Genomic DNA, 15419 nt, shown 5'->3' on the forward strand with positions numbered 1-15419 from the left:
ATTTATTCTATTGAGCAGATGGAAACAGTTCTCATTGAAATTTTCTGACAACGTAATGACCATGAACTTAGAGGCTTTTAAACACATTTTCTGTTCAGAGAGATAGCTAAATTAAGGCAGACCTGCAGAAGGCACGGCTTGTTCCCTGGCATTGCACCTATGAAGCACTTCATCACGCAGGGCTGGGGACTGAGCTGTGTTTCCAGCAGCCCAGTCATTACTACAAATGAGAACAGCCATGGACCTGAATGAAAGGGGATAAAGTACTTTACTTTCCATAGGTAAATATACTGCAGGAGTTAAACGTGAGAGCTCAGCACCCAGAAGAGATTTTTGCCTTTGAACTCAATGTCTCAAGGCATGAGTGGCCTGGAAGTGCACTTAAAAACTCTGCAAAAGGGGAAGAGTATAAATCTTTACATATCCTCAGACGGAATATATTTGTATGACTATGATCCAGCTGCTTAGTCTATTCTTAATATGATCTTAAATTATTTGTTAGCTTCCTGCTTCAGCTTACTTCATGACCTACAGCCACCATCTGGCCACCACTATTTCTCGAAAAGCAACACGAGCTACAGGAGGCAGCCGTGACCTCATGTTTTCCTCTCAGTAATGGAGTTTAGCAGTTCAGCAGCAAAATATGAAAGTTCTCAAAGAAACTAAGAGGTAAACAAACTCCCCATATCCTGCTGCTCTTTACAATTCATTACCTAATTTTTATTTTTTGGTTGTTTTCTGTACTAAATAAGCCTGTTTAATATTCTGGTTAAAGGCACACTGAAAAAGGTCTCAGCTATAGTCAATAGAAGTATTAATTCTCCTCACATTAATACATTTAAATTAGCAAATACAGCCCCTGCATGATTTTGTCCAGCCTACCACTGCTCCATATCCAGAATAGGTGCCCTGAAATACAATGTACTAGAACAAAACCAAGATGCAAGACTTATATATAACATCTTCCACTGAAGGCTGAACAGTACTGTCTTCAGTTTCTTGCACCCTGTAAAATAGAATCCAGGTAGCTATTCCTTCCAGCGTCTCAGCTGATACCAACCTCTTCAGAATTGCACAAGGGTTACATCGGTACATACATGAAGCACAAGACTTTTCTCCAAGAAAAAGTCTTTTAGCGAAATGCAGATGGGAAAAAGAAAACCCAACATGTTGGCTGCTGCTGTTGGTCCAGAAAGAGTGGAGATTCAATTCCATAAGGAAATTATGTATTAAAAATGGCAAACAAGCTGTCCTCGTTGAAGGAACAGGGAAATAACAATCATTGAATTCTCTGACTGATACCAAGAGCCAGCAGCAACTACCTCAGCGCTGCAAAGGTGAAGCCACAGGCTGCTGCCTTGAGCACTGTCCAGCCTCCGTTGGGCACCAGATAGATACACACAACACCCTACATCCCAACGGTTTTCGCCCTCTTGCCTATGTTATTTGTGCCTGCAAAGGTCTGAAAACAAAGTGCTTGGAAACGAAAGAACGGAGAGACGGGGCAGGTCCAGGCACGTCGTGCTGTTCTCAGAAGGATTATCGTTGCTTCCAGTGAGCACAAGTTGTCAACGTGGCAGAAGTGAAGTGCTACCGATGTGGTGGCCACTTTGTGTTCCTAATAGGGTTACTGGTTTAAAAGTACAAAGCAGATTCTCGGATTGCATAAATCAGCACAGGGGCAACACAGCCAAGGAGGATAAGCTGCCTTTCACAATTAGTTTTAGCTCATAAATTGGAAAAAGTGAGTGAAAGGACATACACATTATACTAGGGAGGCATTTTTGGATAAACATCTGTATGAAAATGCTAGGGACTACTACGGCTACTGTCATGAATAAATCCACAGAAAGCTCTCTTAAAAACCTGCACTATTATGAAAAAATGAAAGCCATGTCATCTGTGAGGCAGCACTGTCAGCAGGCAGAGAATGCCGTGCTGCCAGAGTGCAGCACTGCAGTAATTCTGTACCAGTACATCACGCCACAGCCCAAACTGACACCAGTAAAAGTAAAAGCAGCACCTAATTCCATCAGTAGTTTTATGAACTCCCACAAATATTCACATCTGGAACACCTATCACAATCAGCCAGAGATCATCTTTCAATATGTTTGAAAGATCACAAACAAGAAGGATCTTTAATGAAACCATCTATTTTTAAGGCATTGGAAGTATTTTGCTGAAAGACAGCTATAGGAGGAAATTATACAAACTGATAAATGTATTTCAGAAATATCCGTTGGCACTAATCCCATGGTCTTTGAAATCAAGAGGAACGGACAAGCAGATGTGAAAGATAATTTCTTACTTTGCATTATGTATTAAAATAAAAAGCCAAATCAATAAATTAGGCTAATTTGGCACTAGTTAAGAACTAGGCTTGAAATGCAAAGAGGAAAAGGATCTCTCCTGTGTTTACAGTAGATGGTACCTAATAATTTCTAACAGATTTCATCACATTAAAAATACATGTTTAATTTGATTGTAAGCATGCTCAATTTTTATTAGAGGCATTTGGATAACCTGTAATTAGTTACAGTTATGAAGGTACTTCCATTCCAAACTCCATAATTTCAAAACTTATTTCTTGCGGGGATTTTGTGGTAAGGAATTATTTTTCTTCTACGAAGATGTAAAACCAAACCAAACCAATTTTCAGCATTTAATAATTACAATTTACAAAACCAACTCTCTTGCATTTTCAAGTTCTTCTTTTATACGGTACCAGCTGTATCCTCAGTCTAGTCTGAAGATAGGTATTCCTGAAATAACAAAGCTGTTGGCATTGACATATGCTATGCACTTTTTGTTAACTTCAGAAATATGGGCTACCCTAATGTGAATGTGATATGAGAAGTTTATCCTTTACTCCATCAGAGACTTGATCCCATAAAACAAATTATCCTGAGTTCTTACTGATTTCAGTGTAATCTGAAGATGTTCAGCAACTTATAAAAAGCATTTGGCATTACTCAGCTTTAAGACCCAAACTGCAGCAGTGCTTTCAGAGTCGGCTCCCTTCAGTTAGGCACTTTACTTTTAATCTAGACAGCTAAATAAGTGTTTCTGTTCTGAGACAACTCAGATGCCTTCGAAAAGAAGCTAGCTAATAAGTAATAATTTAGCAGCCTGATTTTAACAATCCTAAGGGAAATATTTGCCTCACTGCACACACAAATCAATTTCTGGTGTATACAGATTTACCTGTGAAAAAGCATTGCTTTCTCTTGTTCTTCTTTCACCCCAGTCAATGAAGGGGTTCCTCTGTGATATATGCCAGTCTCTAATCCTCTGGTAAGGATGTTCTGGGTTTCTTCTAAAAAGACATCTATGTTAGCACACAGAATTTTCTGAATATTTATGAACCCTCTCTACATATTTAAAACCGCAGACTGCATAAGTGCAGTAAGCTTTATTGCTTAATCTATCAATAAGAATAAATGTATCTTTGGTTAATTATGCAAGTATTCCATTCCCAGCATAGTTCTTAGTGGTGCAATCCAAGCCCTACAAATTATGACAAATGAAACAGATTTGGGAATATATTGGTGTCAGTAGCTGAATTCTTTTTCAGGAATGTGAATGCCACATGATAGTTCAACCTCATTTCGGCTGTAACTTTTCAAAGACGGCTCAGGAACCCTTTTTTAACAGCAGCCCTACATGGAGTAGAGTGTGCTTAGCAAGTTGTGACAGAGCCATTGAGAGCCACCAGAAGTGAATATTTCTGCCCCAGAGATTATTGCAGGCAGGACAACTGATTTTGACTGATCCTACATGAGATAGCCAATGGATTTAGGATGAGGAGTCAATGTGGGGGAAGTCCTCCAGTGGAAACTAGGTGAGGAGAAAAGTCAAGAACCAGCTTAATAAAAAGGACTAAATCCTGCTCAAGTAGGATATGTGATTTCATTGCCAGAAGTAAAATCACTGGGCCAAAAGGCTAGAAAGATTGGTTGACGAAAGAACTGGGACCACATTCAGGAGAAACTGAGTGAAGGTGTGCTTAGGAAACCATCATTTTCCACTGATGTGAGGCTCTCTTTGTCTTAGGAACAAAACACGCAAATTTGAGAAATTATTTTTCCCACCTTTTTTAAAGTCACGTTATCTCTGAGGAGGGTAAATAGAAAATGTGAACATCTCACTCTCAAAGGGTCAGTGGGAGGAACATACCTAAGCTACAGGGAACTCTAGCTCTGACTCCAGGGACTCACTGAACCTCTCACCCACCTCATGGGGTCAAAAGTCTGCACCTGATAGCGCTCCTCAAGCAACAGACTTAGGAAAAAAGGCTAGTGGCGATGGAGAGCCAAGCATAACAAGGGGCTTGCAGATACATCTCTCCCCTCTTCTCTTTTTTTTCCAGTTTAGGACTGAGAAAAACTGACAGAGGTGGGCAGAAACCTAGGGAGCACAGGCAGAATGAGTCATAAATCCAAGAGAAATTTTTTTCCCCCTATGGAAAAATAAATGTAAATCAAAACTCCAGTAGCTCTTACCCAATGTGTCTGTAAACGGTTTTCTATGTGGTTCCTCCACTGCAGGGGTTTCTTTAATCTTGAAAGCAGGAATCTCACCAGCCACTGTTGAGGATGGCAGATGTAGGCTTTTAACATCCCTGGCCCTATTCTCATGCTTTGATTCAGGCTCATGCTCTCTCCTTTTTGATCTTGTGAGATGAAACAGGGAATGCTGAAGAGAAGAGAGAGCCTTGCTCCCTTTCAGCCTGACAGCCCCAGTACTGGAATCACTGCTGCTTGTGCTGCAGGAGAGACCTTGTTGTCTTGAGATCGCTTGAATATCTTGTTTCTTTGGGGGTGATGGGCTGTACTTTTTAACAGACATTTTTTCAGTCCCACTGGGCTCATCACTAGCATAATCACCGTCAGAGAGATCCAAATGTCCGTCAGTATGATCTGCTCCCTGAGGCCGATGCGAGGAGGGACACTGAGCATGGTGAGATGTGGAGTTTTCATCACTGTTGGAGGATAAGCAGCTTGACTCACAGGACGAAGACGGAACATGCCACATCGAGGCAGCTGCCCCCTTCCCTTGCCACTCCTGCTGCAAGGCTGAGGGTGAGCTTGCCTCCTCCACAGCCTCGGGTGAGCTACGTGTAATTTTTACTATCTTACCATTGACCATCTTAAAACCAGTATGGATTTGTCTTTTGCTTTCTGGGCTCTGGCTCCCCAAAACAAGTTCCTGTGGGCATACCTGAACCCACTTCTCACCTGCGCCTGCACCCCACTCCGCCTCCCTGATGCGATCTGTTTCTAAATCCTGAAGGGGAGAATGCTTCTGCAGGACCTCCGAGGGACTTTTTGCTCCCGCTGTGAGATGACCCTTCAGAGGCTGATCCACCCTACCTAGGTCCTTTTGCAGGATACCCTCCACAGGTCTTCCATCGGTTCTGCCTGCCCGCCCTAGAGAATCCGTATGATGAGTTTCCCTTTCTTCACCTACTTGTAGGTTCATTTCTGTTACTGTTTCAGGACATGGTAGCAGGATTTCAGGCCACCTTCTCTGTGGTGAGTCAACAGGATTTTCCTTTGCATCTTCATCTCTCCCAATCACTTCTTTTTCTCCTGCACTTTGCTGAACTACTTTTGCTTCACAGTCAGTCTGAGCCTCTGTCTTCCACTCAGCTAAAGCACAGTCTGCTTTTTTTTCATGTGTACCTATCTGCATGGAGCTACTGAGCTGCAGATTGAACTGAGAGGTTTCCCCTGGATGCGGGATGCCTGCATCCACTTGGCAAGGCTGGGAGAATTGACCCGCGCAGTCCAAACCAGCTCTTCTGGAATGCTTTCTGTCTTCTTTTAAAGGCTTCTGTTTATTTTTTTTGAGCCCTGCCATACCTTCTTTTTGTTTCAGAAAAGCTTTTCGAGGTGTTACTTTTGCCTTGCTCTAAAAAAAACACCAAAAATACCAACGATCACAGTCTGAGAATCATTTTGCAGAAAGAAAGATATTTATGATAATTGAAAAAGCTGAGACACCAGAAGTCTTAAAGACACTGGCTATGGGTAACTGAGTACATAAGTAACAGCCTAGAGACTACAGGGATGATATGAGAACTTTTAGAAGCAGTCACTATGTCATGCCTCCATTAATTCATTAGTAGAGTCAGGTGGTTAGGATGGTGCTAAGTGTTCATATGATAGAAGATGAGAAAAGTTCTTCCTTTGGTTTTAAAGGAAGTTTGAGTGCTTTCTACAATGTGACACAGAAAGATATAAATGCATCAGTTTGAGATGTTATCTTGCCAGGGAGACATAGAGAAAATTCCTGAGTGGTAAAATGTGCATTTTCCAAGTCAACAAGCCTAACAAAATGCTGAGTCTGACACCTAGAGGTGTCAGACATAAAGTCATCTCAAACTGCCCATAAGGCAAAAAACAGAACAGTATTACTGTACTTGGCCCTTGTACAAAAAATGTATTTGGAAATGCCCCCATTCTCACATTAGAGGCACATGAGAAACTACATGGACCATTTATTATGATATAAACTAACAGAATCAACCTTGAAGTCTAATTTAGCTAAGTGTGTTGAGACTCAGGTGCAAACCATGACCCAGAAAGTATGTGGAAAGGGAAGAATCCAGTGGGAAACAGTGGGGAATATGATTGTGACTGACTAATACAGGTTTTTTACTTTGGGGAAAAATCTTCCAATATCACATGAAAGAACAGTGGAAAAATGTGCTGCCATGCAATGAGCCAAAACAGAGCCCCCACAATACCCAAGCCCATGAGAACTTGTCAAAAACAAAGTGAACGCACCAATGGCACAGTACCTGCTGCTCCTTCTGCTGCTTTTCTATGAAATGATTGTCTACTTTAAGTTGTTCTTCAGCAAATTCTTCAGAAGTCTTCTGTCTCATACCAATTGCTGGTGTAATTGGCCTAGGCAAGGAACAAGAAGGTACTTATTTGTAAGGTTCTCCAATTAGTTTTCTTTCAGTAATTCTCATGGAGCTGACGTTGAGTTTAGAACAGAAATGTTCTCTGCAATTTTTTTAAAATGTGAAGCATGTTAGTAAAAAGCTCACTATTATGTGACATCTAAGTCTCCCTTTCAAACATTCTCTCCAGACTAAACATTAATTATGCTTTTAACAAGTAACGTTTTTTGGCTGGTATCAGTCTCTCCTTAAAAATAGAAAATAGTCAAAAAGAGCTGGTTACAGTCACAAAGATCTCACTATCTCTCTGACAGAGTGGTTTGAATTAGCTGGTGAAGAGTGACAGAGGAGAAAAATAATGTCTAAAATGTTGCGGAGGGACAAATTGAACGCTGACTCAAAATGAAGCATAATGCAGCATACATGAACATATTTCACTGGAAATGTGCTTAGAGTCTTAATTTAGTCACTTACTAATAATTTCTACTGAATATTAAAAAATCCGGAGTTTAAGAGAGGTACTGGTTATGCAGCACAATACTGTTCTTCCTATACCCCACCTCCACCTAACACCACCGTACCACGGATAATCTTCATTTGTCAGTCTGGCTCTGTCTGTTAGCACAGCATTATTAGATTTGTAGAACAAAACTGTTGTTGCTGAGGACTCAACATTAGACAATATGCATTTCAGGGAAGTTTACTTCAAACCAGCTACAGCCTGGTCCCATAGCAAAAATGTCACGAAGAGCTTGAGTACGTTCTGTGCTTTAGATTCATCCAGCTCATGCTAAGACCACAAGGTGAACCGAAGCACAACAAGTGCAGGTGATGGGGAGACAGACTTCAGAAGCTCACTGCTGATCCAAAAAGGCATACGTGGACAGGCCTGCTTGCCCAGAGGTATTTATGGTCCTGCCACCTCTTCCCACTTTTCTGCTCTGGAGGTCCCTGTCTTCCTTCTCTGCCCAATTCCCGCACGGTTAATGCACGAAAACACACACAGGACATCACTCGCAGTCCGTACTTGCCTAGAAGTTTGCTCCTTCGCTTTTATACTTGATGGAAGGCTCAGTGTGCCAAAAAGCTGCTGCTTCTATCTGCATCAGCTGAGGAAAGGTAACAACTCTACGAGCATTTCTTCCATCACTAATGCCAACCTACCCATTCTTGCCCAGCCGTGAGCACCTCACAGTGTGCTGGTACCGCTCCTTTTGCAATGCAGTGATGAAGCAGATCAGAGAACTGATCCAAGTTAAAGTTACATTTCTGCTCTCTCCAGATAATTTTGACAACGATAACTTCGTCGACTTGTTCACTGTATAGGCACATAAAAATTGGTCTTGACACAGCTGAAGAGGCAGAGCAAGGATAAGAATGAATGAGCTACTCAGACAGATGCTGCCATCACAGACTGATGGCCACTGCAGAAGAAATGATGGCATAACAAAAGATGTTGTCTCCCCCTGCCAACTTTTGCTTACTTCTATCCCTCGAAGATCATAGTTGCAAAACCAGTTAATTTAGATTGGCTAAACCAGCATCCTATTATATAGAAGCAGATCAACTGTCAGACCCTAGACCTGTCCAATCTCTGCCCATGCACACCTGCCACTCTCAAGCAAAGGAAAGAGCCTTTGTGTTGTAAATAGTATGTGTACAAGCAAGGAAAACATGCTTTTGTAGCTTGATTGACTGATTAAGATAATTTCTCACCTGTCTTCTATGTTTCCAGTCTCCACCTTTCCCTCCATGCCAAAGGGAGATGGAGAAATCTCCTTTACTTGCTCTCTTTGTTCTTCTTTGACAGCAGAAAAAGTTCCAGATAAATGCTTTTCTTTGAATTGATTGTTATCTAAGCAGCAGAAAAAAGATCAATGAAAACAAAGCCTTTATAGAATTAATAAATGAAAAATAAACATCATAAAATAAATTAGAAATGTTTATATTTTCAACAACATATGCAAGATTTTGATTTTTGAAAACACTTTATAGAATACAACTGAATGAAGTAGGTGGAAGGATGCAACCCATGAAAAAAAGAGGCTCCTGATCCTCAAGTCTAGTTGCTGGAAATAAGGAAAGGGCAAATGGTATGATTTGTGCTCCTTGCCTTTAGAGATTTGCAATGCTTGGTTAATGTGTTCACTGCAGAACATTGCAGTGGAGATGCTTTGCTAAAGAGTACTGAACTACTCATGTGTCTGTCATTATGTGACCTGCAAGCCAGTTCATCAAACAGTTTAACAAGCAGTATTTGTACACATGAGACTTTCTAACTGGGCATTTTCTATTCTATTTCACAGAAGTGCAAATTTGTACCTCCTCCTATTGAACTTACTGGCTATGTTCACTACAAGAAGGTGGCTTCCACTTCAATTAATCTTTTTTCTAGTGTCAGCTAGTGGAAACTTGCTCTTTTAGCTCAAGTTAAGCCTGTCAACTGGAGCAAAAAGCCTTTACTGGCTCATTCATACTACACACTTGTCGTGGTTTAACCTCAGTCAGCAACTAAGCACCACACAGCCACTCACTCACTCCTCACCCACCCAGTGGGATGGGGGAGAGAATTGGGGATGGTGGGGGCGGGGGGGGAAGGAAAACGCGTAGGTTGAGATAAGAACAGTTTAATAGAACAGAATGGAAGAAACTAATAATGATAATAACAGTAATAAAATGACAATAGTAATAATAAAAGAATTGGAATATACGAAACAATTGATGCACAATGCAATTGCTCTCCACCCGCCAACTGATGCTCAGCCAGTCCCTGAGCAGCGATTACCCCTCCTGGCCAACTCCCCCCAGTTTATATACTGGCCATGACGTGACATAGTATAAAATACCCCTTTGGCCAGTCTGGGTCAGCTGTCCTGGCTGTGTCCCCTCCCAACTTCTTGTGCCCCTCCAGCTTTCTCACTGGCCAGGCATAAGAAGCTGAAAAATCCTTGACTTAGTCTAAACACTACTTAGCAACAACTGAAAACATCAGTGTGTTATCAACATTCTTCTGGTACTAAATCCAAAACACAGCACTATACCAGCTACTAGGAAGAAAATTAACTCTATCCCAGCTGAAACCAGGACAACACTGTTGCTGTATCCAGGACCTATGTAGCTCACTTCATCACATTAATGCACCCAGCGCTACTGATGTCCTTTGCAATGTACTGAAAGGACTTTCTGGTCCAACAAAAGGCATACAAAAGCTTTACATCTTTCCCTCAGCCTTTCCCAGCTACACACCAAAAATCTCCAGTCCAACGGCAACAAGCAGTGCTGTTGCTGCGACTTTCTCACCTGCCTTGCACCAGAATACGGCTGAGGAGGCAGAGGTGACACAGCAGGTTGGTGGCAGCGAGGGATGCAGAACCCACGTGTCCCTCCCCACAGTCTCCTGTGTGGGGCTGTGCTCTCTCCAGCATGCTGGAATAGGAGACGTGCCCCAGCACTGTAATTTTCAACTAGTACTTCCCAGTGCAAGGCAAGAACAAGTGTGTCCAAGCAGCTGTGTAATGCACCTTTGTTTTCTTTTCCATTCTCTTCTTGATCATCTCATCTGGAAAGTTTTTTGTGGGGCTCTCAGTACACTGAAGCAATGGCTCAGTGCTTATCCCTTTAAATAAGAACGTGAAGTGTTATACAAGCTGTTGGTACACTCATGCTTCTGTTTCCAGCAGTCAAAACCCACATGTCGCAACTGTCAGGAAAGTCTCGGTTCAGCTCAGTCCTCAAGCACACATTCAGCTGAAGCAAATTTCAAAGGCGACTGCACCGACCAGCTTACACTCAGGAGTTAACCTGATGTACTAAGGCCTCTGCACCTTCAAGCCTTAGTTTTACACACACGAAGCAGCTCTAACTCAGCTCTGCTATCAGAAAAAGCAGTCATACCTCCCTCTTGTCCTTATGTGCTCTTGCTGTCCTCATCCACCCCGCTCTGCCCTTCCCCATTTGTGCTGGCAGAATTATTTCTGAAGCGCTGTGATGAACTTCACTGGGCAACTGAGTCAGGTTAACCCGGCATGAAAATAATAGTGCCGGGCACAAGAAGCAGATAAGACTCTTTCAGTGAGAGTACTGGTCCTGAGCTAGCTTGAAGAATATGAAATTAAAGTTTCAGTTGTACTATGGGACTGTGTCACAGCATCACAGTCAGGTCTTGCTATAGAAGTTCAAAGGGATCCAGGATGCAGATCTGATTTAGATCCTCTTCCCCTTTAAGCAGTTTCATTCCCACTTTTTGTTCCTCTTCTCTCCATTTTGAAATCAACCTTTGATTTCTTGCAAATCGCTCTTTCTTCTTTCTCACCCTTTGGTATCTTCCCACAGAAGACAAGACTGGCAAAGTGTGGCAAAGAGGAGACACCAAGGAGCAGCTCACATTGTTTTTCCATCAAACGACAGAATTCCGTATCAACGTGAGGAACACCAAGACTGCTGACAAAGAGCAGACCTTCTTAGCTAAAGAAACATGTTCTCTCACCTTTGGAAGCTATATGCACTTCCTACTTTTTATGCTTCTCCTCCTAAATATAACATGCTCCCTTCTTCATATAACTTAGCTTTTCCAATTTTCCAATGACTTTCTGCTCCATTTATATCTACAAGGCTCAATCTCCCTCAGTATGAGAGGCAGGATGATTCTGATTCAGAAAGTTAAAAAAAAACAAGTTTAAGATACTTTAAAAGCTTTTATAACAAGCCACCATAAAAAAAAAGCACCTTCCCCAACCTGCAGTAAAATCAGTAACAATCACTAGCAAGGACAAAAACTCACAGGATTTGCACAATAGCCTTAGCTCCAGATTTCCAGCGCTTTTTACCCACCTGGATCTGAAAGCTGCACATGTTCTCCTGAGATTTCTGAACTGCTCTCGTTTGGCACAAACAGCGGGGATCTGCTTTGCCAAGCAGAGCACATTGCCAAGGGAGAAGTCTGTAAGCACTCCAGGCTCTCAACTTGGGAAGACTTTTCTGATGGGAACCGGACAGGAATAAAAGTAGCCGGAAAGCATGGAAGGGGTGGCATCATGGCTACTAGGTGGGAAGGTATCCCAGGAGAAACAGAAAAGCCTAAAAATAATTCCCAGAGAAGACAATTTAGAGAAGCTTAAGACAAATTATTTTGCACCAAACTAGAAATCTCTTGCTAAACTGGTATTGCACAAAAACAAAGTTGCTTTCAGGTTGCTTAGTGGTTTGCATGTGCACAGTGAAATAATCAAATTCTGCTTTTGTTGTTTTATTTAAATTGTAAAATGTGCTTGCTGCAACCATCAGTCATAGCCAAAATTATCGTATGCTACAAGGATGCTGAATTAAAGAGACTTCACAAAGTGCTTCTGACCATGTAAGACACACATTTCCCCTAGGACTCCTTAAGACTCTTAACAGGTAAAAGTTCAGTATCGCAAAGTATCTCTGAGGCACTCCTCAATGCAAAAGAGGGGAAGGTTTTCCTTTTACCTCTGGATGGCTGGTTACACGTTTGATTAGAAGACTTCCAGGTGGAAAAGATGTAAACAGTTCTGCACAGGGACCAGAGGCCAGCCTCACCACTTCGAGGAGACAAACCCCTTTTTAAGGTTACAAAATTAGGCTCGCTTCTTATTTTCTTTCTACGCACCATGATTCCTTTCTGTCCTGTGACCTGATTTCAACAAGAATAGAGAGTGCCTGCAACTGAAATTGCCTCACCTCCCAGCTAAGGCGTTTTTTGGAAGAAGGCTGATCTGTGGATTCAAATCCTGTCTGACTCCACAGGACGCAAAAGAAATCCCAACTCGCTACTTCTGGACAGATGCTCTAACCACGCAGCTAGCAGGCAGGCAGAGCCTCTTCTTTCTTTGTTACCATGAGACATTAAAAATGACAACTTGTAGTTCGGTGAGGTTTTGATTTTACTGTTGGTCATTGTGTTATTTCTTAAATGCATGGCAATATTAAAGCAACTACCTTTATCATAATAAGATAAATCATAGCCCTAGTAGTTCTTCATATTTTACCTCTTTAAAGCTTAATGGGACCAGATTATTCAATGTGTTTTGTTGCCCTCAACCTACACCGCTAACAAATGAGAACTTTCAGTTCAGACTTTGGTCAGCTTTTCATTCAAGTAACCATTTTGTCGGTGGCTTTATATGTTAGCTAAAGGTATCTGGATATGTAAATACACCCAAACAGCATCCTATAAATATATTTCTTACTGTATGAGCTTGGTCTTGAGTCCATGATACTAACTGTACTTGCTTTCTTCAGAAATGCATCAAGTGATTTACAGCACTTGGGGCAGGGGCAAGAGTAGTTTGTTTGCATGACGAAGCGTGGCGGGACCCAAGGCATTTTCCTTCTCACGCTGTTCAGTCCTTGCTGAGAACCTGAAGAAAGTGGTGCAGCCTAACTGTCCTGCTCACAGTGAACCGGTGGATGTACCAAGAAGCATCTTGCTAATTGTGGCATTTGGGCAGGGATTAACGAGCAACATAACTGCTCTGTGGATGTTCTGCTTTGATTAGAAAACTTAGAAATTGTAGACAGTGTACTTGTTCAACCGGGTCATCGCAGGCAGCTTGCTGAGCGTTTGCCTGCCATTTCAACCAGACTTTTCTCTGAGGCAAAAAGCATAGGATCATGAAGATTTCATTTACTTGGCCATAATCTTCATTCTGTCTCTTTCTCAAGCTGTCTCCCTAGTATACAGCAGTGGCTCCTGACAACTATTTCACAGTGGCGTAACTACATCAGGAAAATCGGTACAATGACAGCCAGGCCTGCTGGTATCACTGCTGGGGTGGCTTGGCTCTGGCTGTGGGGTCGATGGTTGAGATCCTGCTTACCCCCCCAGCTAAAAAACCTGATTGTCACACAACATCAAGTTTGAAAATGAGACCTTCAAACAGATGGGACACTGGGTTCTTTCTCTTGTTCCCCTCAGCCTCATATTGCTTTGCACGGCTGGCATCATCGGGAAGCTCAGAAAGGTCCCACAACACAAGCCGAGAACCTAAGCTGCAGAAAGCCAGGCTTTTGATGGTCACCATGGGGGGGTGGTTGGCCCGTGCTTCCTACCTGGTGCATATACCATATGTTCGATGTCAGTATCTGCCGCACCTCAATGGTGCGATGGATCCGGTTGTCCGTTGTTTGTCCAGCCCAAATTTTTGTCATTCCTACAGAAGGTTCTCTGACCCCATGCAGCTGAGAGAGAACGAAGCAAAGCCCCAGAGCTCAGATATTCTTAAAAGACACTGACACTTGAAGCCAGCAGAGACGATCTGGTAAATTTATACAGGTCTAATTATGCATGCATATACACAGGTTTAAGAGTGTTGTTTCTTTTTTATTTTCTTCCATTTTTGTTACACTGGCAGTAGAGGGAAGTTAAAAGCCTGCAAGCATTTTCCTGGCCAATGTTGTTTAATTCCACTTTTCTAAACTCTTTTATTTTGTTGGCTAATAACTGCTATTATATACATTAGCGAGGTTGATGAAACTTGCTAAAATTTCAATTTCTTTTATGGCAGCAATAATGTAAGGTCATCTTTCCCTAAAGCCAACTAACAACTGCCAAATCCCAGAGTTTCTGGGGTGGGGAGGCAGGGGGAAGGCAAGAGACCATAAATTCTTGGTAGTTTTATTATTATCATTAACTCTGTCTAAAGTAATGCCTATTGTTTTGAGTGGCCCTTTGCAAGCAGATGTTCCACATATGACAACTGAAATAGAATTGTGATTATCAGTGATTCTGTCCAAACTGCTTAAACTAGGTATGCTCTGAAGTATTTTTATACATGCATGGAGGGACAGCAAAAGACATGGCTGTCTCTGAGAGGACTTCCTCACATTATGTATGGTTAGAACATGCGAAGAAAGTTTCAAAAAAGATGTAGTTTTCAGCTATAAAAAGCTATTTGTTAGACCCCATCAGGCTAGACTGAAATCTAGCATGCAAGGTGCCATCACCTAGGCCAATGCTGTCACAAGTCTACATGATTTCCCTAAATTGTTCTTTCACCATGGGGTCACACGCTGAGGAGAATGTGCTACTAATATGGTGGGAAGGGAGCGGGGGGCTCCTCTTTTCCTACTTGCTGAGCAGATGGTGTTTTCTGGCAATGCCACTGGTAAAATGAAGCTGTTCAAGGAGTTGTATCATGCTGTGAGGAACAGGCTGTGCTATTAAAGGTAAGAGTCTATTAACATAAGTATGGCATGATGACTTTCTTCCTCTTCTTTTTTTCTATATAAAAGCTGTAACTTTCATATATGTAACTTCATATACAGAAAAGAAGGACATTTCAGCTTTTCTGTAATGTTCACCACTATACTATAATTTTCTGCAGTACCATTCAAATCTATACTTCAATAGAAGTCTGTACAGGAGGTCTGTTATTAAACGTAAAGGACTCCTCCTCATGGCTCTCCTGGAATTTTAATATACAAAAGTGGAAAGAAGTGTTTTCTGAGGTTTACAGCTTCTGTGTAATGTGTGTAAAGAAATTA

General features: G+C 41.9%; 1 protein-coding gene across 1 annotated transcript in view; it reads right to left on the bottom strand.

Annotated features, from left to right (window-relative positions):
• The window catches only part of LOC126051567 (centromere protein J-like), a 30699-nt gene extending 18861 nt beyond the window's left edge, over positions 1 to 11838 (bottom strand). Inside the window, 7 exon segments of the mRNA XM_049830962.1 lie at positions 3206 to 3329; positions 4504 to 5914; positions 6807 to 6915; positions 8631 to 8769; positions 10436 to 10483; positions 10486 to 10530; positions 11745 to 11838. Coding sequence (XP_049686919.1) covers positions 3206 to 3329; positions 4504 to 5914; positions 6807 to 6915; positions 8631 to 8769; positions 10436 to 10483; positions 10486 to 10530; positions 11745 to 11838 — 1970 coding nt within the window.
• Between the last annotated feature and the right edge of the window lie 3581 nt (positions 11839 to 15419).

Source organism: Accipiter gentilis, chromosome 28 (genome assembly GCF_929443795.1).
Source record: "Accipiter gentilis chromosome 28, bAccGen1.1, whole genome shotgun sequence".
In the NCBI taxonomy this organism is placed as follows: Eukaryota; Metazoa; Chordata; class Aves; order Accipitriformes; family Accipitridae; genus Astur; species Astur gentilis.